The sequence below is a fragment of the Odocoileus virginianus genome, chromosome 4 (assembly GCF_023699985.2).
Source record: "Odocoileus virginianus isolate 20LAN1187 ecotype Illinois chromosome 4, Ovbor_1.2, whole genome shotgun sequence".
NCBI classification, from domain to species: Eukaryota; Metazoa; Chordata; class Mammalia; order Artiodactyla; family Cervidae; genus Odocoileus; species Odocoileus virginianus.
Genome location: NC_069677.1, coordinates 89,830,645 through 89,850,940, shown reverse-complemented (window position 1 = coordinate 89,850,940; position 20,296 = coordinate 89,830,645). Strand labels below are relative to the sequence as shown.

Genomic DNA, 20,296 nt, shown 5'->3' with positions numbered 1-20,296 from the left:
TAGAGCAGTGAAGACAAGGAAGCAACCTAAATGTCCGTCGACAGATGAATGGACAGAGAAAATGTGGTACGTATATATGTAATACATATGTATGTATGTATGTATGTATGTGTGTGTATATATATATATGTATGTATGTATATAATGGTATATTACTCAGCCATAAACAATGAAACATGCCATTTCAAGCAACATGGATGGACCTACAGATTATCATATGAACTGAAGCCAGAGAGAGAAAAAGACAAGTATCATATGGTATCAGTTATATGTGGAATCTAAAAAAATGATACAAATAAACTTATTTACAAAACAGAGACTCACAAAAGGGAGAGGGGTATGAATAAGTTAGGAGTTAGGGATTAAGATACACAGACTACTATATATAAAACAGATAATCAACAAGGACCTACTGCATAGCACAGGGAACTAGACTCAGTATTTTGTAATAACCTGTAAGTGAAGAACCTGGAAAGACACACATAAGTGTGCATGTATATAACTGAACTGCTGTGCTGTACACCTGAAGCTAACATGATACTGCCAATCAATCATACTTTGATAAAAATAAACTTAATTTTTTTAAAAAGAAAGAAAAAAAGAGAGGGAGGGAGCAAAAAGATTAGTGCACTAGAATTAATCAGGTGCATAGAATCAGTTTCTTCTGACCACTGAGAATCTGAGATTAGGAACCTTATCTATCGTTTTCAACACTGCAGCCCCAGGACCTAGCCTAGCGTCTGGTATGTTTCTCAAAGAAAATGTAAGGATTAGTAAGTTTAAAATTCTTTCATTACCAAAATCTCCCAGTAATTGATGAAAAGAGTATGTCTTGCTCAGAGAGCCAGTCCTCCATAGAGGCCGAGCAGGGAGTGACTGACTCCTGGGGCAAAAGCTTAGTCTTGCCTGAATAATCCTCATTGCCTTGCAGTATCTCTACTCTGATCTCCTTGACATCTCTAAGGTTACCCAGATTGCTTACACTGGATCCTTAAAAGGAAAAAACGTGAGCCCGAGTTCGGAGCTCAGTTCCCTGCATCAGCAGGACTCTACAGGGCCCAGGTAAGAGGTGTTAACGTCACAGGATGGCCGTTCAGGGATCCTGCAGAGGGAACCCTGCAAGTCCAGAAAGGACCCTCCCGGCGGGGTGAGTGCCCCGTTCAGGACGCAGGGTCCCAGGGACCAGGAATCAGAGACGTGGCGCTCCCCTCTGGTTCCAGGCTCTGCCCCCTCTGCGGAAGAGGCAGAGGCCAAGCAACCCTTGGGCTGCCTCCCGGGCTGGAGCTGACGGGAAGTGACACGTGGGGAAGTCTGTGAAGCACTCTCGCCACACGGCAGGGCCGGCAGATGAGGGAACGCAGATGTGATCCGGCCAGACCTGAGGAGCCAGCGGTGCCCTCGCGTCCAAGCTGAGGGCCTGCTCTACAGCAAGGGGGGGGCGGGGGCGTGTGCCCTCTGGGGGCGTGGGTGAGGCGGCGGTCACCTCACACGGCGGAGGTCACCTCACACCGTCACCTCACACCACGGAGGTCACCTCACACGGCGGCGGTCACCTCACACGGCGGAGGTCACCTCACACGGCGGAGGTCACCTCACACCGCGGCAGTCACCTCACACCACGGCGGTCACCTCACACGGCGGCAGTCACCTCACACCGTCACCTCACACCACGGAGGTCACCTCACACGGTGGAGGTCACCTCACACCGCGGCGGTCACCTCACACGGCAGTGGTCACCTCACACCGTCACCTCACACCATGGAGGTCACCTCACACGGCGGAGGTCACCTCACACGGCGGCGGTCACTTCACACGGCGGCGGTCACCTCACACGGCGGCAGTCACCTCACACCGTCACCTCACACCGCGGCGGTCACCTCACACCGCAGAGGTCACAGCTCCCAATGCCCCCAGGCTTCACCCAGCCCCTGCCCCCAGGTCCCGCTCTCCTTCTGTGGTAGAGGAGTGGAAACGAGAAACAGGAGAGGAGTGGCCGCTGGAAAACACCCGCCCCTGCCTCCCCCAAAGCGATGCCACAACTGGAATTACCCCACAAATCTCTGACTTCCGGGTGTGAAAACCCTCAGCTGTTCACACTAACAGAGCTTACACTCACTTTCTGTCAAGTTTTCTTCAACTTGGCTCAAAATAACCTCTCACAAGTCTCCATAGTTTTGTCCTGACAAATTTTGAAATGCTACTCTAACTGAGGGATTGGCAAACTACAATCAAACTACAGGCCAAATCCGGGTGTTCTGGTAAATACCATCTCACTGGCAAACAGCCCCACCAATCTGCCCACATGCTGCCTAGGGCCATCCTCACACGACAAAGGCAGTTTTGTAGTTGTAACTAAGCTTGGCCCTGGACGCCTAAAACATTCACTATCTTGCCCTTTAAGGAAAGGCTGCCAAACTCAACTCTAATTCTACCTGCCTCAGAATACAAAAGAAAAAAGTACAGTCCAAGCCTGCTAAATAAACTTTTTTTCAAAACTGGCAAGATTTCACTTTTCAAAAAGGAATTCTAACAAACATCACATTTACAGAATCAGCACTTTTGTGTGTGGAACAAACCAAAAAAAGTATTTTCAGATTTATCATCAGTGGGAAAGGCATATTTTCCTACACATCCATAAATCTATTATGCTGAACTACTTTTACACAGACTCCTCAAAATCACATGAGCTTAAAGCTGAATCCACAAATACACCACTCTTGGCCGCAAAGCAATTTTCTGAAAGCAGAATAAGCTTGAAAAGTGGAGCCTAAATAATGCTCTCTTACATTAAATTCTATTATTAATACTAAAAACTAAACTACAGCAACAATATAATTTCTGACCATGTTTATAGAAGTGGATAATCCTTCTTTATATAAAATAGTTTTTTAACTGTTAAAAATACTTATAAAACTAAGCTAAACACAAACCAAGTATTTGAAGAATCATTCAAAAGAAAAATCAAATATCTAATTTATGTTTTTAAAAGAAAATGGGGTTACTTCCAGAGGGAAAGGGGGAGGATTCTTTACTTCCCAGCCCGTGACACCCCTTCGGGTTGGTGGATTAGCCCTTGCATGGTCTGAATGTGGAGGAAAAATTCTGCACATGGGAAGGTAACGAGAGCTCATTCACCTTCCTTTCTCAGATGTTAGTGCTTTCTCCCTTTTGATGAAATAAGAAGGTGTTCTAAAGTACGGATAAGAACAAGGACTTTGAGACATGGTGCCAAAAGAAAGAAAGAAAAGGCAAGCTACTCATAAAACTGAGGCTCTAAAGGAAGATCTCTTCCTAAAACAGCACCCTAAACCTTATGCCTGTGAGGTCAGTTCCCTCCATTGCTACAACACTCCCTTCATCAGAAACAAATCCATCCATTCTGAGTTTCAAGGGAATGACTGGAGTATTCGGCTATCGTCTGTTCAAATCAGTTGTCCTATGTCACATTTGGAGAAGTTCTGGAGAGAAATATAACAAACCTGCCCAGACTGTCCCTCAAAGGGACTCAAGCTCATCTAAAGCCGCCGTGGTAAGCCGGGCCTAACCGTGAGCAGACTGCAAGCTAGGAGAACCTGCCCTGGCCCGAGATACAAACCTCCTGGCGAACGACATCTGCGGTTCTCTCCAAGTGATCAGGTCTCCTTTTGGATTTCATTACACTTTAACAGAAAGTAAGATTAGGTTATTTAAGTATTATCCTCCTAAAAATTAATTAAAGTATTAATTATCATGACTATCCAGTACCTGTGAGTGGAAAGGAACGCCATCCAGTACGCAATATAACTGGCTGTCCAGGATACAACATTATGGATCCTAGAGAACAGCCCATGGGAATCTATAAACTAACTAAAGCTCACAACCCACTGACAGCAGGCACAGTTCAGAAAGATGCTACGACCTGCCTCCAACTGTCTTCAGCAGGTCCAGGCTCTTTGAAAATCCACCGCAAAGGACACTGAAGGTGAGCACTCACCTGCTCCGAGTGAGGTGGCGCAAAGCGCTGGGTGTCAATCTCAGCGGAGCCGCCTGAGTGCAGATGGCGCCCACAGAGCCTCGCAGCAGCCTGGGGATCACGACCACCATGGTGCCTCCTGGGAGACAGCAAACTCAAAGTCACAACATTCCAAGAAAAAGGAGGGCAACATCAGACTGTCTTAGGGCCAGTGAAAAAGAGTTTGGATTTTTGTTGCTGATGCTATGAGCTGATCTAACAGCAAAACAATTAGAAACTTAACGTTACCCTGACAAAACTGCTGCTGCTATTTAGAGTTGAGTCAGCTGATCCGCACAACACATGCATATGTATCAATAATTACCGGTGCTGTCAAATATTCCCGTCCTCATTAGTTTCCAAAATCTCTGACCAAGCTCGTGGGGCTGATCTTACACTACCACAGAAGAGGACAGCAGATTTTATAACTGCCTAGTAATTATATTCCGCCCAGAGCACCACATAAGTCTTTAATATTTCTCATGAGATAAAGAGAAAAGGGCAGACAAATTTTCTGAGGTTCACAGCAATGAGAATAAACAGACTCCAACCACAGGCAGTAAAATAAATAACACAAATACCTCAGTAAATGAAAAGAATGACAGAAAAGACTCAAAAGAGCACCTGTACAAAGCACCTATTCTACGAGTCCAGTCACATATACTACAGAAACAGAAAAAAATGAACCTGTGGAACTGGAAACCAAATGAGCAGTTACCCATGGTGAGGTGGCCATAACAAAGTTGTTTCTTAATCTGAATGTTGATTATATGGGTATTTTCATTTTGAAAAAAATTCCTCCAACACAAGAGGAGTTTCAGAGCAGTCAAAATACTCCAAATGGTACCATAATGATGGATACATGTCATCATACGTTTGTCTACATCCACAGAACATACAACACCAAGAGTGAGCATGCTGTTAGACCTGGGATGGCTCTCCGAGTCAGTGCAGGTTCACCGATTATAACCAAGGCCCCACTCTGGTGGGGGCTGTGGACGATGGGGGGCTGTGCATATGTGGGGGCAGGCAGTAGAAGGGAAACCTCTGTACTTGCCCTCAATCTTGCTGTGAACCTAAAATTGCTCCCCCCAAAAAATTTTCTCTTAAAAATTCAACCAAGCAGTCTTAAGATTTATGTACTTCCGCTTACATGTCAAATTTCAAAATCAAATTTAAAGAAAAAAAAAAAAAAAAACAGAAAGATTCTCTAACATATCAAATTCTAAAAACTACTGCCTATCAGGAAAACTACTCATTGGGAGTCAGATGATATATTTTTTTTGCTTCCTATCACTCTGTTTTTTCTCTGCTAATTCTTAAATCCTTCTTTGCTTAAAAGGGCTTCCCAGGTGGTGCTAGTGGTAAAGAACTCACTTGCCAATGCAGGAGACATAAAAGACATGGGTTTGATCACTGGGCTGGGAAGATCCCCTGGGGAAGGGCATGGCAACCCACTCCAGTACTCTTGCCTAGGGAACCAAGGACACAGGCATCGAACCCTACAGTCAATGGGATCACAAAGAGTGGGACATGACTGAAGCGACTTAGCAAGCAAGCACACAGCTAAGGACGGCCACTTGTAACAAGTGATATTGCCACATATATCTGTCCTTTCCGACCTTAGTTGGCTTCAGAATAAATGAAAACGTATGTGAACAGTCTATTTCCTGAGCTCTTTAGGAGGCACCACATAAATGAACTGCAACAAATACAATGTTAGAAAATATTCAAGTGAAGTCTATATTCCTACTCCAAGGGAAGTGTGCTACATTCCTACTCCACACTCAGTAATTTAGCCCTTCATTTGACCAATATTTATTATTAAGAGTCCATCACGTAGCAGGCCCTGGGGTCACATGAACAAAACAAAGACCTTCGGGAGCTTGAAGATATTTTAGGAGATACAGACAGGAAATGAAAGTAAATAAATTGAGAGGTGACAATTATCATATGTAATTCATTCAGTTACATCGAAATCATACTAAAAAGACACTGCTCTCTAACTAGCCTTTGGATAAAAGACCTATTTCTTGCCATTGTGGATAAACATGCTACTTGCTGTTTTTCTCTCTAGTAAATGAACAAAGTAAAAGGCCTCTTTCCACCTCATATAAAACGTAGTTTCTCTCCTCTGAATGTGCTAAACCAAAAATGGCATATTAATCACTGAAAGAAGGAAGGCAAAACTTAACTTCAGAGGGCCACGAGAGTTTGGGAGTCATTAGGTATGTGGCTGGCTGGCTGACTGACACGCGATATTCTGGAATCACACTGAGCCCTCCGGCACACACACGGGTTGGAACACAAACAGTGCCATTTACTGCAGCTCTGACCAAGCTCCTGCAACAGCAGAGACAACATGTCAGAACAGTGTTTGGGAAGCTGCTCAAAAGCACTGCCATCTCGGGACTTCCCTGGTGGCACAGCGGATGGGAGTCCACCGGCCAGTGCAGGGGTACGGGTTCAATCCCTGGTCCAGGAAGATTCCACACGCCTAGGAGCGACGAAGCCCATGCGCCACGACTACTGAAGTCCGTGCTCCACAACCCCCGCTCACCACAACCAGAGAAAGCCACTGAGCCACAACGAAGAGCCTGCACAGCCAAAAACAGATAAATAAACAGACTTGTTGAAAAAACAAACAAAAACCGCACCCGTTTCTTAACGGTAAAAGCAAAGGCTCACTGTAATAAGCAAGCACCACCTCACAGCAGCCTACTCTGCATGACGCCCCCCTTCCATCCATTCCTCATGTTCCCACTTCTCTCGTCTGTTTCTCTTGCTGCTTCTCTCTTTCATCTTTCTTGTTGTTTCATCGCTCAGTCGTGTCCGACTCTTTGTGACCCCATGTGCTATAGCCTGTCAAGCTTCCCTGTCCACGGGATTTCCCAGACAAGAGTACTGGAGCGGGTTGCCATGTCCTCCTCCAGGGCGCCGCCCCCCCCCCCCCAGGAATTGAAGCCGCGTCTCCTTCGGTGCAGGTGGATCCCTTACTGCTGAGCCACCAGGGACGCCCACTCATCATTCCTGAACCGCCTGTGTCTCCCGCTGCTTAGGGTCCCCACCCCATGAACAACCAGACCAGTGGCTGGACTGATAACAGGTACACGTCATTTGGGGCCAACCTCCCTGACAAAATTTAACTGATAAGTAGGCAGACACGGACACATTGTTCTGCTCAATGTTTTGGACATCTATTGCTACAGTAAGTTGTCCTCATCTAAGACACATCTTTTAGTGATTATACTGTTTGATCTACTGCTCAACTTGAACTGGAAAACAAAGAAAACTTAAATTTTAAAAGCTGTTTTCTTTAAAATTCTAAAATCTTGTTTCTTAACAATAGTAATCATAACCAAGAGTGCCACCTACTGGCAAATAAAGGGTATTTTATCAAACTGTGTGCAAAGTGCCTCCTAAAGCAATAGGGTATTTAAAGAAAAAACCTATCCATAATTTGAAACACATCCAGTGGCTTCATATAGTCAATGAAAGTATTAATTAACTATAGAAAATTAACACATACTAGGTAATTTACTACTAGAGCTCATCAATGAATTTGGTAAGGTCCCAATATACAAAATTAATGCATAGAAATCTGTTGCATTCCGATACACTAACAATGAAAGATAAGAATGAGATATTAAGAAAGAATTGCAATTACCATACATCAAAAAGAATAAAATACTTAGGAATAAAGCTACCTTAGGAAATAAAAGACCTATACTCTTAAAACTACAGGAAGCTGATCAAAGAAATCAAAGATGACACAAACGGAAAAATAGACCATGTTCTTGGGTTAGAAGGATCAATACTGTCAAAATGACTATATTACCCAAGGCAATCTACAGATTCAACACAATCTCTATCAAATTACCAATGGAATTTTTCACAGAACTAGAACAAAAAAAATGTTTTAATTTGTACAGAAACACAAAAAAAACCTGAAGAACCAAAACAATCTTGAGAAAGAAATGCAGAGCTGAAGACTCCATGACTTCAGACTATACTACAAAGCTACAGTCATAAAAAGAGTATGGTACTGGCATAAAGACTAACATATAGATCAATGGAAGAGAATACAAAGCCCAGAAACAAACCATGCACCCATGGTCAATTAATCTATGACAGAGGTAAGAATATACAATGGAGAAAAGACAGTCTCTCCAATAAGTGGGGCTGTGAAAACTGGACAGCTACATGCAAAAGAATGAAATTAGAACACTCCCTAACACCACACACAAAAATAAACTCAAAATAATTAGAGACCTAAATGTGAGACTGGATACTATAAAAATTGTGGAGGAAAACATAGACAGCACTCTCTTTGACAGAAATCACAGATTTTTTTTCAATCTGTCTCCTAGAGTAATAAAAATAAAAACAAAAATAAGCAAATGGGACCTAATTAAACTTAAGAGCTTTTGCAAAGCAAAGGAAACCATAAACCAAATAAAAAGACAACCCACAGAATGGGAGAAAATATTTGCAAACAATGTGACTGACCCACAAGGGCTTAATCTCCAAAATACACAAACAGCTCTATATTAAAAAAAATAACCCAATCAACTATGGGCATAAGATTAAACAGACATTTCCCCAAAGACACACAGACAGCAAAAAAGGCACATGAAAAGATGCTCAACATCACTAATTATGAGAGAAATGCAAATCAAAACTACAATGAGGTATAGCCTCACACCAGTCAGAATGGCCATCAACAAAAAAGTCCACAAATACTAAATGCTAAAGAGGGTGCAGAAAAAGGAACAATTCTACACTATAGGTGGGGATGCAAATTGGTATAGCCTTTATGGAGAAGAGTATGGAGGCTCCTTAAAAAACTAAAAATAGAGCTACCATATGATCCTTCAATCCCACTCCTGGACATGTACCTGGAGAAAATCAAACTGAAAAGATACACACACTCCAATGCTCACTGAAGCACTATTTAGAAAGCCAAGACATGGGAGTAACCTAAATATCCACTGAAAGATGAAATGGATACAAATGTGGATAAAATACACAATGGAATATTACTCAGCCTTTAAAAAAGAATGAAATAATGCTGTTTGCAGCAACACGGATGGACCTAAGATGAATATACGAGGTGAAGTCAGAGAAAGACACTCATATGGGATCACCTACACATGGATCTAAAGTATGATATAAATGAACTTATCGACAAAACAGAAACAGACTCACAGACACAGAAAACAAACTTATGGTTACCAAAGAGGAAGGGGGGTATATGTTAGGAGCTTGCGATTAACATACACACACTACTATATATGAAACAGATAACCAGTGAGGACCTACTGTAGGGAATGATACTCAGCATTATGTAAAAACCTCTAAGGGAAAAGAACCTGATATATATATACATGTATGTGTAATATAACTGAATCATTGTGGTGTTCACCTGAAACTAAAGGATATTGTAAGTCAACTATACTTCAATAAGGGCTTCCCAGGCAGCCTGCCAATGCAGAAGACACAAGAGATGCAGGTTCGATCCCCTGGAGTAGGAAATGGCAACCCACTCCAGTATTGCCTGGAAAATTCCATGGACAGAGGAGCCTGGCAGACTACAATCCAGGAGGTTGCAAAGAGTAGGACACAACTGAGCATGCATGCACTCATACGTCAATAAAAAAAAATTAAAATGGCCACATTTTAATGCCACATTCAAAAAATAAAAAAGTAAACAATACAAAACAAAAAGGAAAAAACCTATCCATATCTTGGAATGCGTTCAATGGTTTTATTCATTCAATGTAAGCATTATTAACTATAGAAAATTAACATATATTAAGTAATTTTCAAAACCATACAAAAAAGAACATTCCATCAACGTTTGTATCCTCATTTGGGCCTTACCTCACCCAAAAGTTATTTTATTTCTGGAACAAAGAAAAGTATCATAAATAGTCAATGAAACATATAGCCATTTAAGCAGGCCTACAAGCAACAGATTAAATTTAAGATTTAAAATTAACTATACTAGTTTCTGTTCAACAAGTACATTCAAATTATTTAACAATTACTGGGGCACCCAGCACTATTTTAGGTTGCGGAGACACAATAAAGAGCCAGACACAGGCCTTTGCCATCACATGAAGCTTTTATCACAATGTCTACAGCAGCTAATAAACAGATAAGTAAAAGACACAGATCACAGTAAGTGTGCAAAGGAAATAAGAGTGATGGAGGCTGGGGAACATCAGGAAAGGCCTCTCTCAAGAGGAGTATGAGCTGAGACCTGAACGATGAGGAAGAGACAGCCAAGTGCAGAGCGAAGGAGCAGAGGCCCCGCCACAGAAACCAGGCTGGTGTGTGAGACGGAGCACACCCAGTGTGACTGGCGGGCAGACAGCCGGGGGCCGTGACAGACGAGCCGCAGCGCGGGGACACGTGCCAGGCCACGGCAGGCCACGGCCGGGGCAGGCCTTCTGCTAAAGGCAAAGGGAGGCAACTGGAGGGTTTGAACAAACCAGAGGAGGGTCGTGATCTCATTCACACTAAAGGATCACTTCGGCTGCCTTGTAAAACACAGACCAAGAGCTGAAGCAGGACGTTCAGTGAGAAGGTGCCAGGCTAAGCTCAGACAGAATGAAACTAAGACAGAAACAGATGAATATGGACTAGATTTTGGAACCAGAGCCCTATCACTTGCTGAGACAGGATGATGTGTGAACAAGCAGTGAGAAAGAGAAAAAAAACCCCAAGAATGCCTCAAAGAGCATGAAGGCACAGAAATAAACTCAGAGCTAGCACGGCACTTGCTGATTCAGAACCCCAGGTGCCAGGGAGGAAGCACAGGGGTTCTCGGCGTTTGGAAAGGGGACCTGAGTGAAAGACAAGTTACTGCGGAGCACTGGACTCAGAACCTGCAGAGCCGGGCTCAGATCTGACTCCTTTCTAGCTTTTGACCTTGGGCCAGTTACCTCTTCCCCTTTTTAAAGGAAATGCCAAGACTACCTCACTGGGTTGCTGAAAGGGGTACATGTCTGGGGAAATACTTGGCAGGCAGGAGGATCACTAAAAAAGAACTCCAATCTAGAGGGGCAGTGGGTTATGTGCCCAAAAAAACCTGCCCAGCCTGACCACCAACAACACTCAAAACATAGCTGCTATGACATAAGTATGACCTAGTTCTAAATTCAATCTCATGCTAAGAATTTTGGTCAGCGTTGTTTTCCAAATCAGCAGCATTACGATTTATTAAAAAATTATTTTTAAACCATAAATCTGTGATCTCAAATGACTGCACAGCTACTAGTAAACTTGTTTTTGTCATACTCTCAGAGTCCAAAGATATCTCATTATGAAATGTGTCCACTCTTTTCTAGGAATAAAAATAGTTCAGTAGTCACTGTTATGTTTTATTCAAAAACGTTGGGTGGCGTAAAATAATGCATCACAGGTTTTGCTACACTTTTACTTTCTTCAGCACAGTATGCACTCAAACTGATAGAACCAAAAGGGGACCCACCTCTGGCCAAACAAGGGATGTGGCAACAGATGGCAGGATGAAAGCAGTAGGCAAGGCCAAGGAGACCCCCAAATCAGGTCTCAAGGGAACCAGCACCACTCTAGAGGAAAATCTGAGCACTCCATAGAGTGCCAGAGCTGTCTGTTTAACACAGCCCTGCTTCAAGGACCATCAGGTCACAGATGGCACTGAAGGTCATGAAGACCCACTTTCTGGGCTCAGCCAGGCCCGAGTTCTCACCATAGCTTACTGCCATTCATCGGCTTGGTCCCTTTCAGCACAAGTTTCTAAACCTAAGCCTCTAAGCCTCAGGTTTCCCAATGTTAAAAATGGGAGTGATACCTATACCTCGTTGTTTTAATAACATGATGCATGTAAATACCATCTGGTACAGGGTCTGGCACACAGTTTCACCTACTATTAATAAAGTGGTTCATTCACTTTTCTTTTTCCACTTGAGGTAATACCTATTCAAAGAAAACTTGGAAAACTACAAAGAAATTATGAAGAAAAATTACCCAACAACTTCTGTAACTTTTAGGATTACTAACTTCAGATTTCAAACCTCCTCAGCAAATTGTTTTTGATAGATCCAAACTGCTTTCTAAAGGGTCTACCAATTTACACTTTCATGAACCAAATATGCACCCATTTCTGGACCTTCAAAAACAACTCACCTTTATTCTGGAGGTACTTATGCTCAGAAGTACTAAAGAACAAAAAAGATTCCCAACCTCAAAATTACTGGGACTACAGAGTTCTGACAGTAACAACTCCCTTCTGTCCTCCTCTCTCCAAGAGGTTATTTGGGAAAATCCTCGTCTACAAAGACTTCCCCTGTGGCTCAGCTGGTAAAGAATCCGCCCGCAATGTGGGAGACCTCGGTTCGATCCCTGGGTTGGGAAGATCCCCTGGAGAAGGAAAAGGCTACCCACTCCAGTATTCTGGCCTGGAGAATAGTCCATGGGCTCGCAAAGAGTCGCACACAACTGAGCGACTTTCACTTCACTCACAAAGACACAGCGAACAGCCTCTGAGCTACACAGGCTTTACCAAAAGAGCTTTTCTGCTCCTTTGCTCAAAGCAGAATCAGTCCAGTTAACCCCCAACGAGTTTAACAAACGTTTAACAAACATTTTCCAACTGCTGGTTAGATCTCCAAATAAGCAAAATGGAATGTTTGTGAGGCCTCTGAAATATTCTATAAACCTTCTAAATGTAACTTCCAAATTTTCTCCCGAAGACTCCTTTGCCATTAGGTTTTCAAGCTTTAAAAGAGCTAAACCAGCTGGAACTTCAGCATACACAAAATTGGTAATTCATGCAAACGTTTGTGTATGCATAAATAAGCAAAGGGAAATGTACATATGTATTATGCTAACATAAACTAAATATGGTACATGTGATTGCTGAATCAAGTAAAACTCTCAATTTCCACGCAAAAGTAAAATGTTAGAGCTGAAAGGAATCTTGTAAATCATCTCTAATCCAACTCTTCTTCAGTCAGAAGAGGAAATAAGGCCAAAGAATGTAAATATCCAGCTCCCAGATCGAGATCCAAACAGTCATCTTCTGAGCCCAGATCTGCTTCTCAATAGGGCTTTTCCCCACCGCCTTCCTGCTCTACCAAGATTTGAATAAATGCTTAGTAATAGAGCAAAACTCCCATGAAACCCCACTTTACCAACACAAGACCTATCACCTTTTAGCTGCATTTCACTTTAAGGTATATTAAGGCCTCATGATATTATAATAACGCTGCGTCCTGATTCCATTTATCTTACAAAGAAGAAACTGTGGTTCAGTTCAGTTCAGTCGCTCAGTCGTGTCCGACTCTTTGCGACCCCACGCACGTCAGGCCTCCCTGTCCATCACCAACTCCCGGAGTTGTGGTTCAACACCAGTTAAGTCATTCGTTCCTAGACTTTGGGGACAGCCAGGCTCTTCATTTCCCAGGTGTGCGATCTGGGTCAAGACATCTGACTCTCTGTATCTCCGTTGAAAGACTAATAACACGGAATGAATGACACCTAGATTCCCAGCACTGGTGGAAGAATGACACTGAGGGTCAACCCCGCGTAACAGACCTCGCTCGGTCCTTTCGACCACACACCTCACGGGCTTCTGAAGAGAAGCTGGGCTGAGGGAGAGGCCGGGCTGTACCTGGACAGTCAAGCGCGGCGCGATCACAAGCTACGCGCTGCTCGCAGCTCAAAGTCACTCGGTGAATCAAGACCCCTGAGAAGCTTTCCGCCCCTCACCCGGGAGGTCCAGGGGGCTGAGCAGTTCCCGCCGCCGCTTCTCACCCCGCAAAGCGCTTTCCGCCAGCGGCGGCAAGGGCCCGGCTGACGCTACCTAGGCCGGCCGGGGCCTCCTACGGAGTCTGCTTAAGGTCTGAGGTCCCCGGACGTGAGATGCGGGACGCTACGCCTGTCAGGAGGCTCCACACAGCCGCCGCCGCGCCGACCCAGCCGCTAGAACCGCGCCAAGCACCGCCCTGGCGCCGGAAACCTTCCGGCGTCCTCGACGTGACGCACAGCCGCGCGAGCGAAACCCACATTTCATTGGTTGCTGTCGCCCGATGGGCGGAGCGACGCTCGACCGACCTCGAGCCGCGAGCCCTATCCGCCCGTGTCTCCGCCCCCTAAAGCCGCCATCTCCATGGTGACCGATGCCCGGTCACCCCTTTGGCCTCATGCCCGGAGTTTCATCATTGTCTCTGCGCCGGAAGCGAGCCTCCGTAGGCCGGAAGCGGGCCTCCGCGCGCCGGTGATCTGTAAAGACGCCCGTCTGGGCGGGCGCAAACGAAGTTGGCCCAGGGCCTCGGCCTGGGTCGGACGGCGAAACTGGCGGACCTGTGCCGGTCCCAGTGACGATGGCGGTATTTCACGACGAGGTGGAGATCGAGGACTTCCAATACGACGAGGACTCGGAGACCTACTTCTACCCCTGCCCGTGTGGGGATAACTTCTGCATCACCAAGGTGACGGGCGGCTCCTCGGAGCGGGCGCGTGTTCGCTCTGCCGAGTTCCTGCCGCTGACCCGCGCGGCTCAGAGTTATCCGCTCCCTTTTTTCATCCCTTCTGAATTCTCCCAGAGTCGGTACTTTGCGCCGTTTGTGGCCACTTGGTTCTGGTCTTCAGTCAAGCCTGAGGGGAGAGGGGAGGGGGTGGACGGTGGCGATTACCAGTCTTCTCGCCAATCCCCGCCGCTCAAGCTTCTCCTCCCTGGGATGCTTTTTGGAGGAAGGACTGTGTTTTTGTCTTCTGGGGAGGGGCGGTGAGACGACTGAACCATGACTCACCCTCCTGAGTGTTTTTTTTTCCCCAAGTGACGCTTCCAGGGAAGAATGGGGCTGGCGTTTCTCTCGGGAGGTGCTTTTGGTCCTCACGTGCCTTATGGGTTTGTCCAGTGGTCATGTATGGATGTGAGAGTTGGACTATAAAGAAAGCTGAGCACCGAACAATTGATGTTTTTGAACTGTCATGTTGGAAAAGACTTGAGAGTCCCTTGGACTGCAAGGAGATCCAACCAGCCCATCCTAAAGGATATCAGTCCTGAATATTCATTGGAAGGACTGATGTTGAAGCCGAAACTCCAATACCTTGGCCACCTGATGTGAAGAACTGACTCCTTGGGAAAGACTCTGATGCTGGGAAAGATTGAAGGCGGGAGGAGAAGGGGACAACAGAGGATGAGATGGTTGGATGGCATCACCGATTCGATGGAGTTTGAGTAAACTCCGGGAGTTGGTGATGGACAGGGAGGCCTGACGTGCTGCGGTCCGTGGGGTTGCAAAGAGTCAGATGCAACTGAACTGAATTGCCTTTTGGGGAGGCCAGCCTTCTAGGAGCTTGCCCACAGAATGAGAGGGTTGGGGAGGAAGAGATCGCCAAGGGAAGGTTGCGCTGACCATACGGTGTTTAATTTTATTTATAGGAAGATTTGGAAAACGGGGAAGACGTGGCAACGTGCCCTAGCTGCTCTCTCATTATAAAAGTGATTTATGACAAGGTAAGGAGTCAGTTTTTAAAACGGGGGGGCGGGGGGGGGGAGAGGGGGTGGGGGGAGAGGGTTACAAGAACCTTGAGCAGTCTGCCTGTGATATGTAAGTGCAGAAGATTGTTTTCTAATGGTGTGTTAGGAAAATGCTATGTTTTTTAAACGAATTTTTAAAAGCCATTCATAAGTAATTGTAAATTAAATTTTTGTATTGTAGATTAAAATTTTTAAAGCTCGATTTATTAACTTTTTGGAGAAGGCAATAAACTGTTCTGTATCTAATATTACTGGGATTACTTATTTAACAGAGGGAAATGATCATAAAGACTATTTAATTGAAAGTCTTTATTCCTCCATTATTTAATAAGTAATTAAAACCATTCAGAGCTCCTGGGCTTATTTTGAAAGGAACAGTTTTATAGTATCTCTTACCTGACTCATACATGGAACTCTGCATTATCTTGTTTGAGCTGTGTCATAGTTGGAATTTTACAATTTTTATCTTAATCTTTAGTTGTCCTGTTGTTTTCATCCAAAGATGTTGACAATAGAAAACAAAACAAGTGTTATGACTGCCCGCCTCGATTCCAGCTTTTGGTCAGTACTTTGAAAGGAGTCTTAAGAGACTTAACATTCTACTTTCTGAGTTTGTTGTTGAGATATAATTGTCACATAACAGTGCTTAACATTCTTAAGGATAAACTCTAAAGTGGTTTTAGGCAAGGTGGGCACAAGACCCTTAGACTCCTGAGAGAAACAGGCTATAATTTAGATTGTACTTTAGCAGTTTACTGATTTATTCTTGCATTTAAATGTGTTCTGAAAAAGCAGAGAACAAGCCAGTGGTGAGCAGGAGTGCTGGTATGAGGAGAGATGGCGATCTCAGGTCAGGTGATCAGGCAGTTAGGCCGTTGAGTAGCATCCCTGGCCTCTGCCCATCCGATGCCAGTGGCACCCCTCAGTATGTCACCCCAGAATGTCTCTACACATTGCCAAGTGTCCCCAAAGATAAAAGTAACACCTCCTTTCCACCACCCATTGAGAACCCTGTGTTATAGCAAGAAGGCCGTTTTACAAATGTTGAGAACATGGAGCCTCATGTTGATGGTGGACCATAGGTTCCAAAGAACACAGTGGGAGGGTTCCAGGTGCTGGGCAGGAGTCAGAGATTGCCGGGGACCAAATAAGGCTGATCCTCACAGGGATCAGACTACAGGAGATGAGGAGTGACCTGGAACACAGAGGTTTCCTGGGGTGGCAGGCATAAGCCAGGATAAATCATCAGAGGGTAAACTTCATTTACAGAGTAGCTAATTTGCAGATTATCTGTGTTGGGAAGCATAAAAGAGCTACGCATTTTAGTTGGGAGAAGTAATTTGAAGAGAGTAGGTATTTGAGTGACCAAATATTGAAGTGGAGAAGTAGTAGTGCAAGTAGTAATTAATACAGAAACTTAAAGATATAACTTGTGTTTCATAAATGTGATTTCTGAGAAGTGGGAGCTCTGTAGGGAAGATGGACATGTTTGTTTATAAGGTAAGGTGTGTGCGTGCTAAGTCACTTTAGTCGTGTCTTACTGTGCAACCCCATGGACTTTAGCCCGCCAGTCTTCTCTGTCCATGGGATTCTCCAGGCAAGAATACTGGAGTGGGCTGCCATGCCCTCCTCCAGAGGATCTTGCAGACCCAGGGATCAAATCCATGTCTGTTACCTCTCCTGCACTGGCAGTTGGGTTCTTTACCACTAGCGCCACCTAAGATAATAACAGGGTGCATTAAATACGAATTTGGGGCTAAAAACTTACACACTTTCAAGATCATGTTTCTGGTGCTGACTTTGACCAAGGATGAAGTCATAGAGCAAAGGAAAAACTTAACAGAGCAAGACTGATTGTGTAACAAAATGAAATCTTACTATTGATGCATCTGTGACACACACTCAATGAGTAATGTAATTTCTTGTTCTGTCTTAGGATCAGTTCACGTGTGGAGAGACAGTCCCAGCTCCTTCCACCAGCAAAGAACTAGTTAAATGCTGAAGAAGACTTTTAGGTTCTAAAACCTGAACTTGGGGAACAAGGCAAGCTGGAAAAGTCTAACGCAGAGTCACTGGCTTCTTCACGGGGACAATCATTTTGTGGTTTGCTGTTCATGAGAGTCGATTCTTTCCATCGGGCACCAAGTTTATCTCCGGTTGAAGAAGCAAGTCCACCACATGACATACCTGGATTTTCTGCTTAAACTTTGAACTGGAAGTGTTTCCATCCAAACATAAAAGAAGATAATTTGAAATCAGTGCTTTTTTCCCTCGGTTTTATTTTTATATCTTTATGACTTCGTTATCTGACCCCAGCATCATCTACCTCAAAGCATTAGGTTTCTTTAACTTAAAGATTTTTATTTTGGTCGCTTATGAAGATTTTAAAAATCAGCCCTTCTTTGCAGTTTAACATCAGCTTTGCTGCTGTAAACTAAAGGAAGTTAGTTGCCTCTGGTCCATTGGGACTGCACCTTCTACTCCCTCACCGCGCTGACCTTCATCAGGGATCTGTGTTCTGTTAAATATGCCATTTCATTATGCTTCATATACTGGGTCCTGGTCGTGGTGCAAAGAAAAAATATGCTGAGCTCACAAAGTTAGTGAGTTAACAAGAAAAGTCAAAAAACAAAATGGTCAAAGAACATGGACTTTGCTTATCAATATTCTGTGTTTTCCTTGAAAATCAGGACATGATGAAAAATAGCCAAAGGAAGTGAATCTGGTAACAGAATGAGAGGAGTAAATTATGCCTACTTAGTTATTTAATTAAATGCTTGAGTGGTTTTGTGAGATAAGTGCAACTAATATTTCTGTATCTGTGTTTTTGGGTGTGTATTTGTTTTTCGATAAGGCTAATGAAATTTCACTCTAGATGGGAGTTAACGTCAAGTCTTCATGGTTGGTGGCTGAGCTTTCCCCACTACACACCTTTGTGTGTACATAAAATTAACTGATGTCTGGTGGGTTGTTGTGGAATTGGCTCCTGCAATTAATGAGAAAAATAGCTTGCCAGAATGTGAGCATTTTATCACTAATAAATGTGCTGTACACTCACTGGGGGTTTAGATTAAAACAGGCCAGTGACCTTTTTTCTCCTGCCAATAGCGTGGCTATGTGAAGCCATTAGACTGAGAAGTAAATCGCCAAAAATTGCATGCCAGAACTGCTTGGTAGGTTATATAAAGTGTACAGCGTGTTCTCGATGTGTTGAGAAATCACTGTCAGGGACACTGACACCCCAGAAGTCATCCACAGTTGCTTTGAAACCAGTGATGGCTCAAGTGAACAGAGTAGGGTGTGTGCTAACTGTTGGGGCTGAATTGCAAAGAGAAAAAGACTGTCTCACACTCAGATCTGATGGTTTTGTAGATACTGATAACCGATGATGAATTTCAAATAAGAACAGACATCTTTAATGTTACTTCTGCTGTGAGCATACGAGCAGGAAGAAAAGGTGCCCAAATCCAAATGTCCCAGGAGACAAGCCAATGGCACTGATGATCAGTGATATTCAAGAATGTGATCACAGGCATGATTTCATTCCCAAAAGCAACTGAGTCACTACATCTGTTAACCACAAAGAACACATCAGGATTTAATCCTATGTTAAGCAGAAAGTAAAACCAGGGTCTTACAGATATGACTAGAGTTCTGTGGTGTCCCTTGCTTAGCTTCACAGACATTTCGGAGCCCCTCTGAGGACTGATTTGTAATCCAGGCTCTGTCACCTGCTAGCTTTGTAATCTTTGGCAAGACAAGTGGGTTCCTCATCTGTTAAAATCAGGAGACTGAATCGGGATTTCTAAATTCAGTACTATAATTTCAGGCTTCATCATTTGCAGGTGCTGGAATGGTCATCGAAACCTTTCTAAACACTAAAGATGACTTACAGAGAAGGACACTCCATTCTTCAGTAACTCCACATCAGAGGATTCTGCATATACTTGAGTGTACACATTCAGAAACCCTTTTCTTGGAAAGCACCCAACATTTTTGATAACTGTACATACTAATTTATTAACAGTTTAAACTGTACTAGCATGCCAAATAAAGTCAGATTATTCACATCCATTTGTTTTCATATAATTTTTCTTCCCCTAAATACCTGTATTATGTATTTAAATTTGTAATGTGATTATATATGAGATGGAAATCTTTAACCTGCTTTGGGACTTTGTAGGTAGGTTTCTGGTGTGGACAATATAGTTTTTAAATAGGAAAGGAATTGCCACTATTTTGGCCAGATGAGTGTTGGTTCTGAATCTATTTGGGAAAAAATATGCTTTGAATTAAGTGGCAGTAAGGCAAACAGTTGGACTGTGGAGAAAGCTGAGCACCAAAAAATTGATGCTTTTGAACTGTGGTGTTGGAGAAGACTTGAGAGTCCCTTGGACTGCAAGGAGATCCAACCAGTCCATCCTAAACGAGATCAGTCCTGGGTGTTCATTGGAAGGACCGATGAAGCTGAAACTCCAATACTTTGGCCACCTCCTATGAAGAGTTGACTCATTGGAAAAGACCCTGATGCTGGGAGGGATTGGGGGCTGGAGGAGAAGGGGACGACAGAAGATGAGATGGCTGGATGGCATCACCGACTCGATGGACATGAGTTTGAGTAAACTCCGGGAGTTGGTGATGGACAGCGAGGCCTGGCGTGCTGCGATTCATGGGGTCGCAAAGAGTCGGACACAACTGAGTGAACTGAACTGAACTGAAGGCAGATACAGTTGACATTCTTAGGTGAGTAATTCAGTTTACTCACTGGG

At 44.0% G+C, this 20,296-nt stretch overlaps 2 protein-coding genes across 10 annotated transcripts in view; one reads left to right on the top strand and one right to left on the bottom strand.

Moving 5' to 3' along the window:
• Positions 1-14,017, bottom strand: part of OXNAD1 (oxidoreductase NAD binding domain containing 1) — a 46,069-nt gene extending 32,052 nt beyond the window's left edge. Inside the window, exons 1-4 of one of the 9 annotated variants that reach the window (XM_070467002.1) lie at positions 13,653-14,014; positions 5,369-6,334; positions 3,974-4,091; positions 3,596-3,659 (exon numbers count right to left, since the gene is read on the bottom strand). In XM_070467002.1, the coding sequence (XP_070323103.1) occupies positions 3,596-3,659; positions 3,974-4,091; positions 5,369-5,396 (210 nt within the window). In that variant the 5' untranslated portion in view covers positions 5,397-6,334; positions 13,653-14,014. Of the gene's footprint in view, positions 1-3,595; positions 3,660-3,973; positions 4,092-5,368; positions 6,335-13,602 lie in introns of all 9 variants that reach the window. The other 8 variants (XM_070467003.1, XM_070467005.1, XM_070467006.1 and 5 more) reach the window with 8 other exon arrangements.
• A 196-nt stretch (positions 14,018-14,213) lies between these two features.
• On the top strand, positions 14,214-19,597 carry DPH3 (diphthamide biosynthesis 3). Its single transcript, XM_070467012.1, has 3 exons — positions 14,214-14,472; positions 15,429-15,503; positions 17,464-19,597. Exons 1-3 carry the CDS (start codon positions 14,365-14,367, stop codon positions 17,527-17,529), a joined length of 249 nt encoding a protein of 82 aa, XP_070323113.1. The 5' UTR covers positions 14,214-14,364; the 3' UTR covers positions 17,530-19,597.
• The last annotated feature ends 699 nt before the right edge of the window (positions 19,598-20,296 follow it).

Excerpts from the sequence above, each read along its gene's own strand:
- DPH3 (XM_070467012.1), top strand. The coding sequence starts at position 14,365 with ATGGCGGTATTTCACGACGAGGTGGAGATCGAGGACTTCCAATACGAC. Across the intron at positions 14,473-15,428 it reads ATAACTTCTGCATCACCAAG|GAAGATTTGGAAAACGGGGA; the intron begins GTGACGGGCGGC and ends TTTTATTTATAG. Across the intron at positions 15,504-17,463 it reads TAAAAGTGATTTATGACAAG|GATCAGTTCACGTGTGGAGA; the intron begins GTAAGGAGTCAG and ends GTTCTGTCTTAG.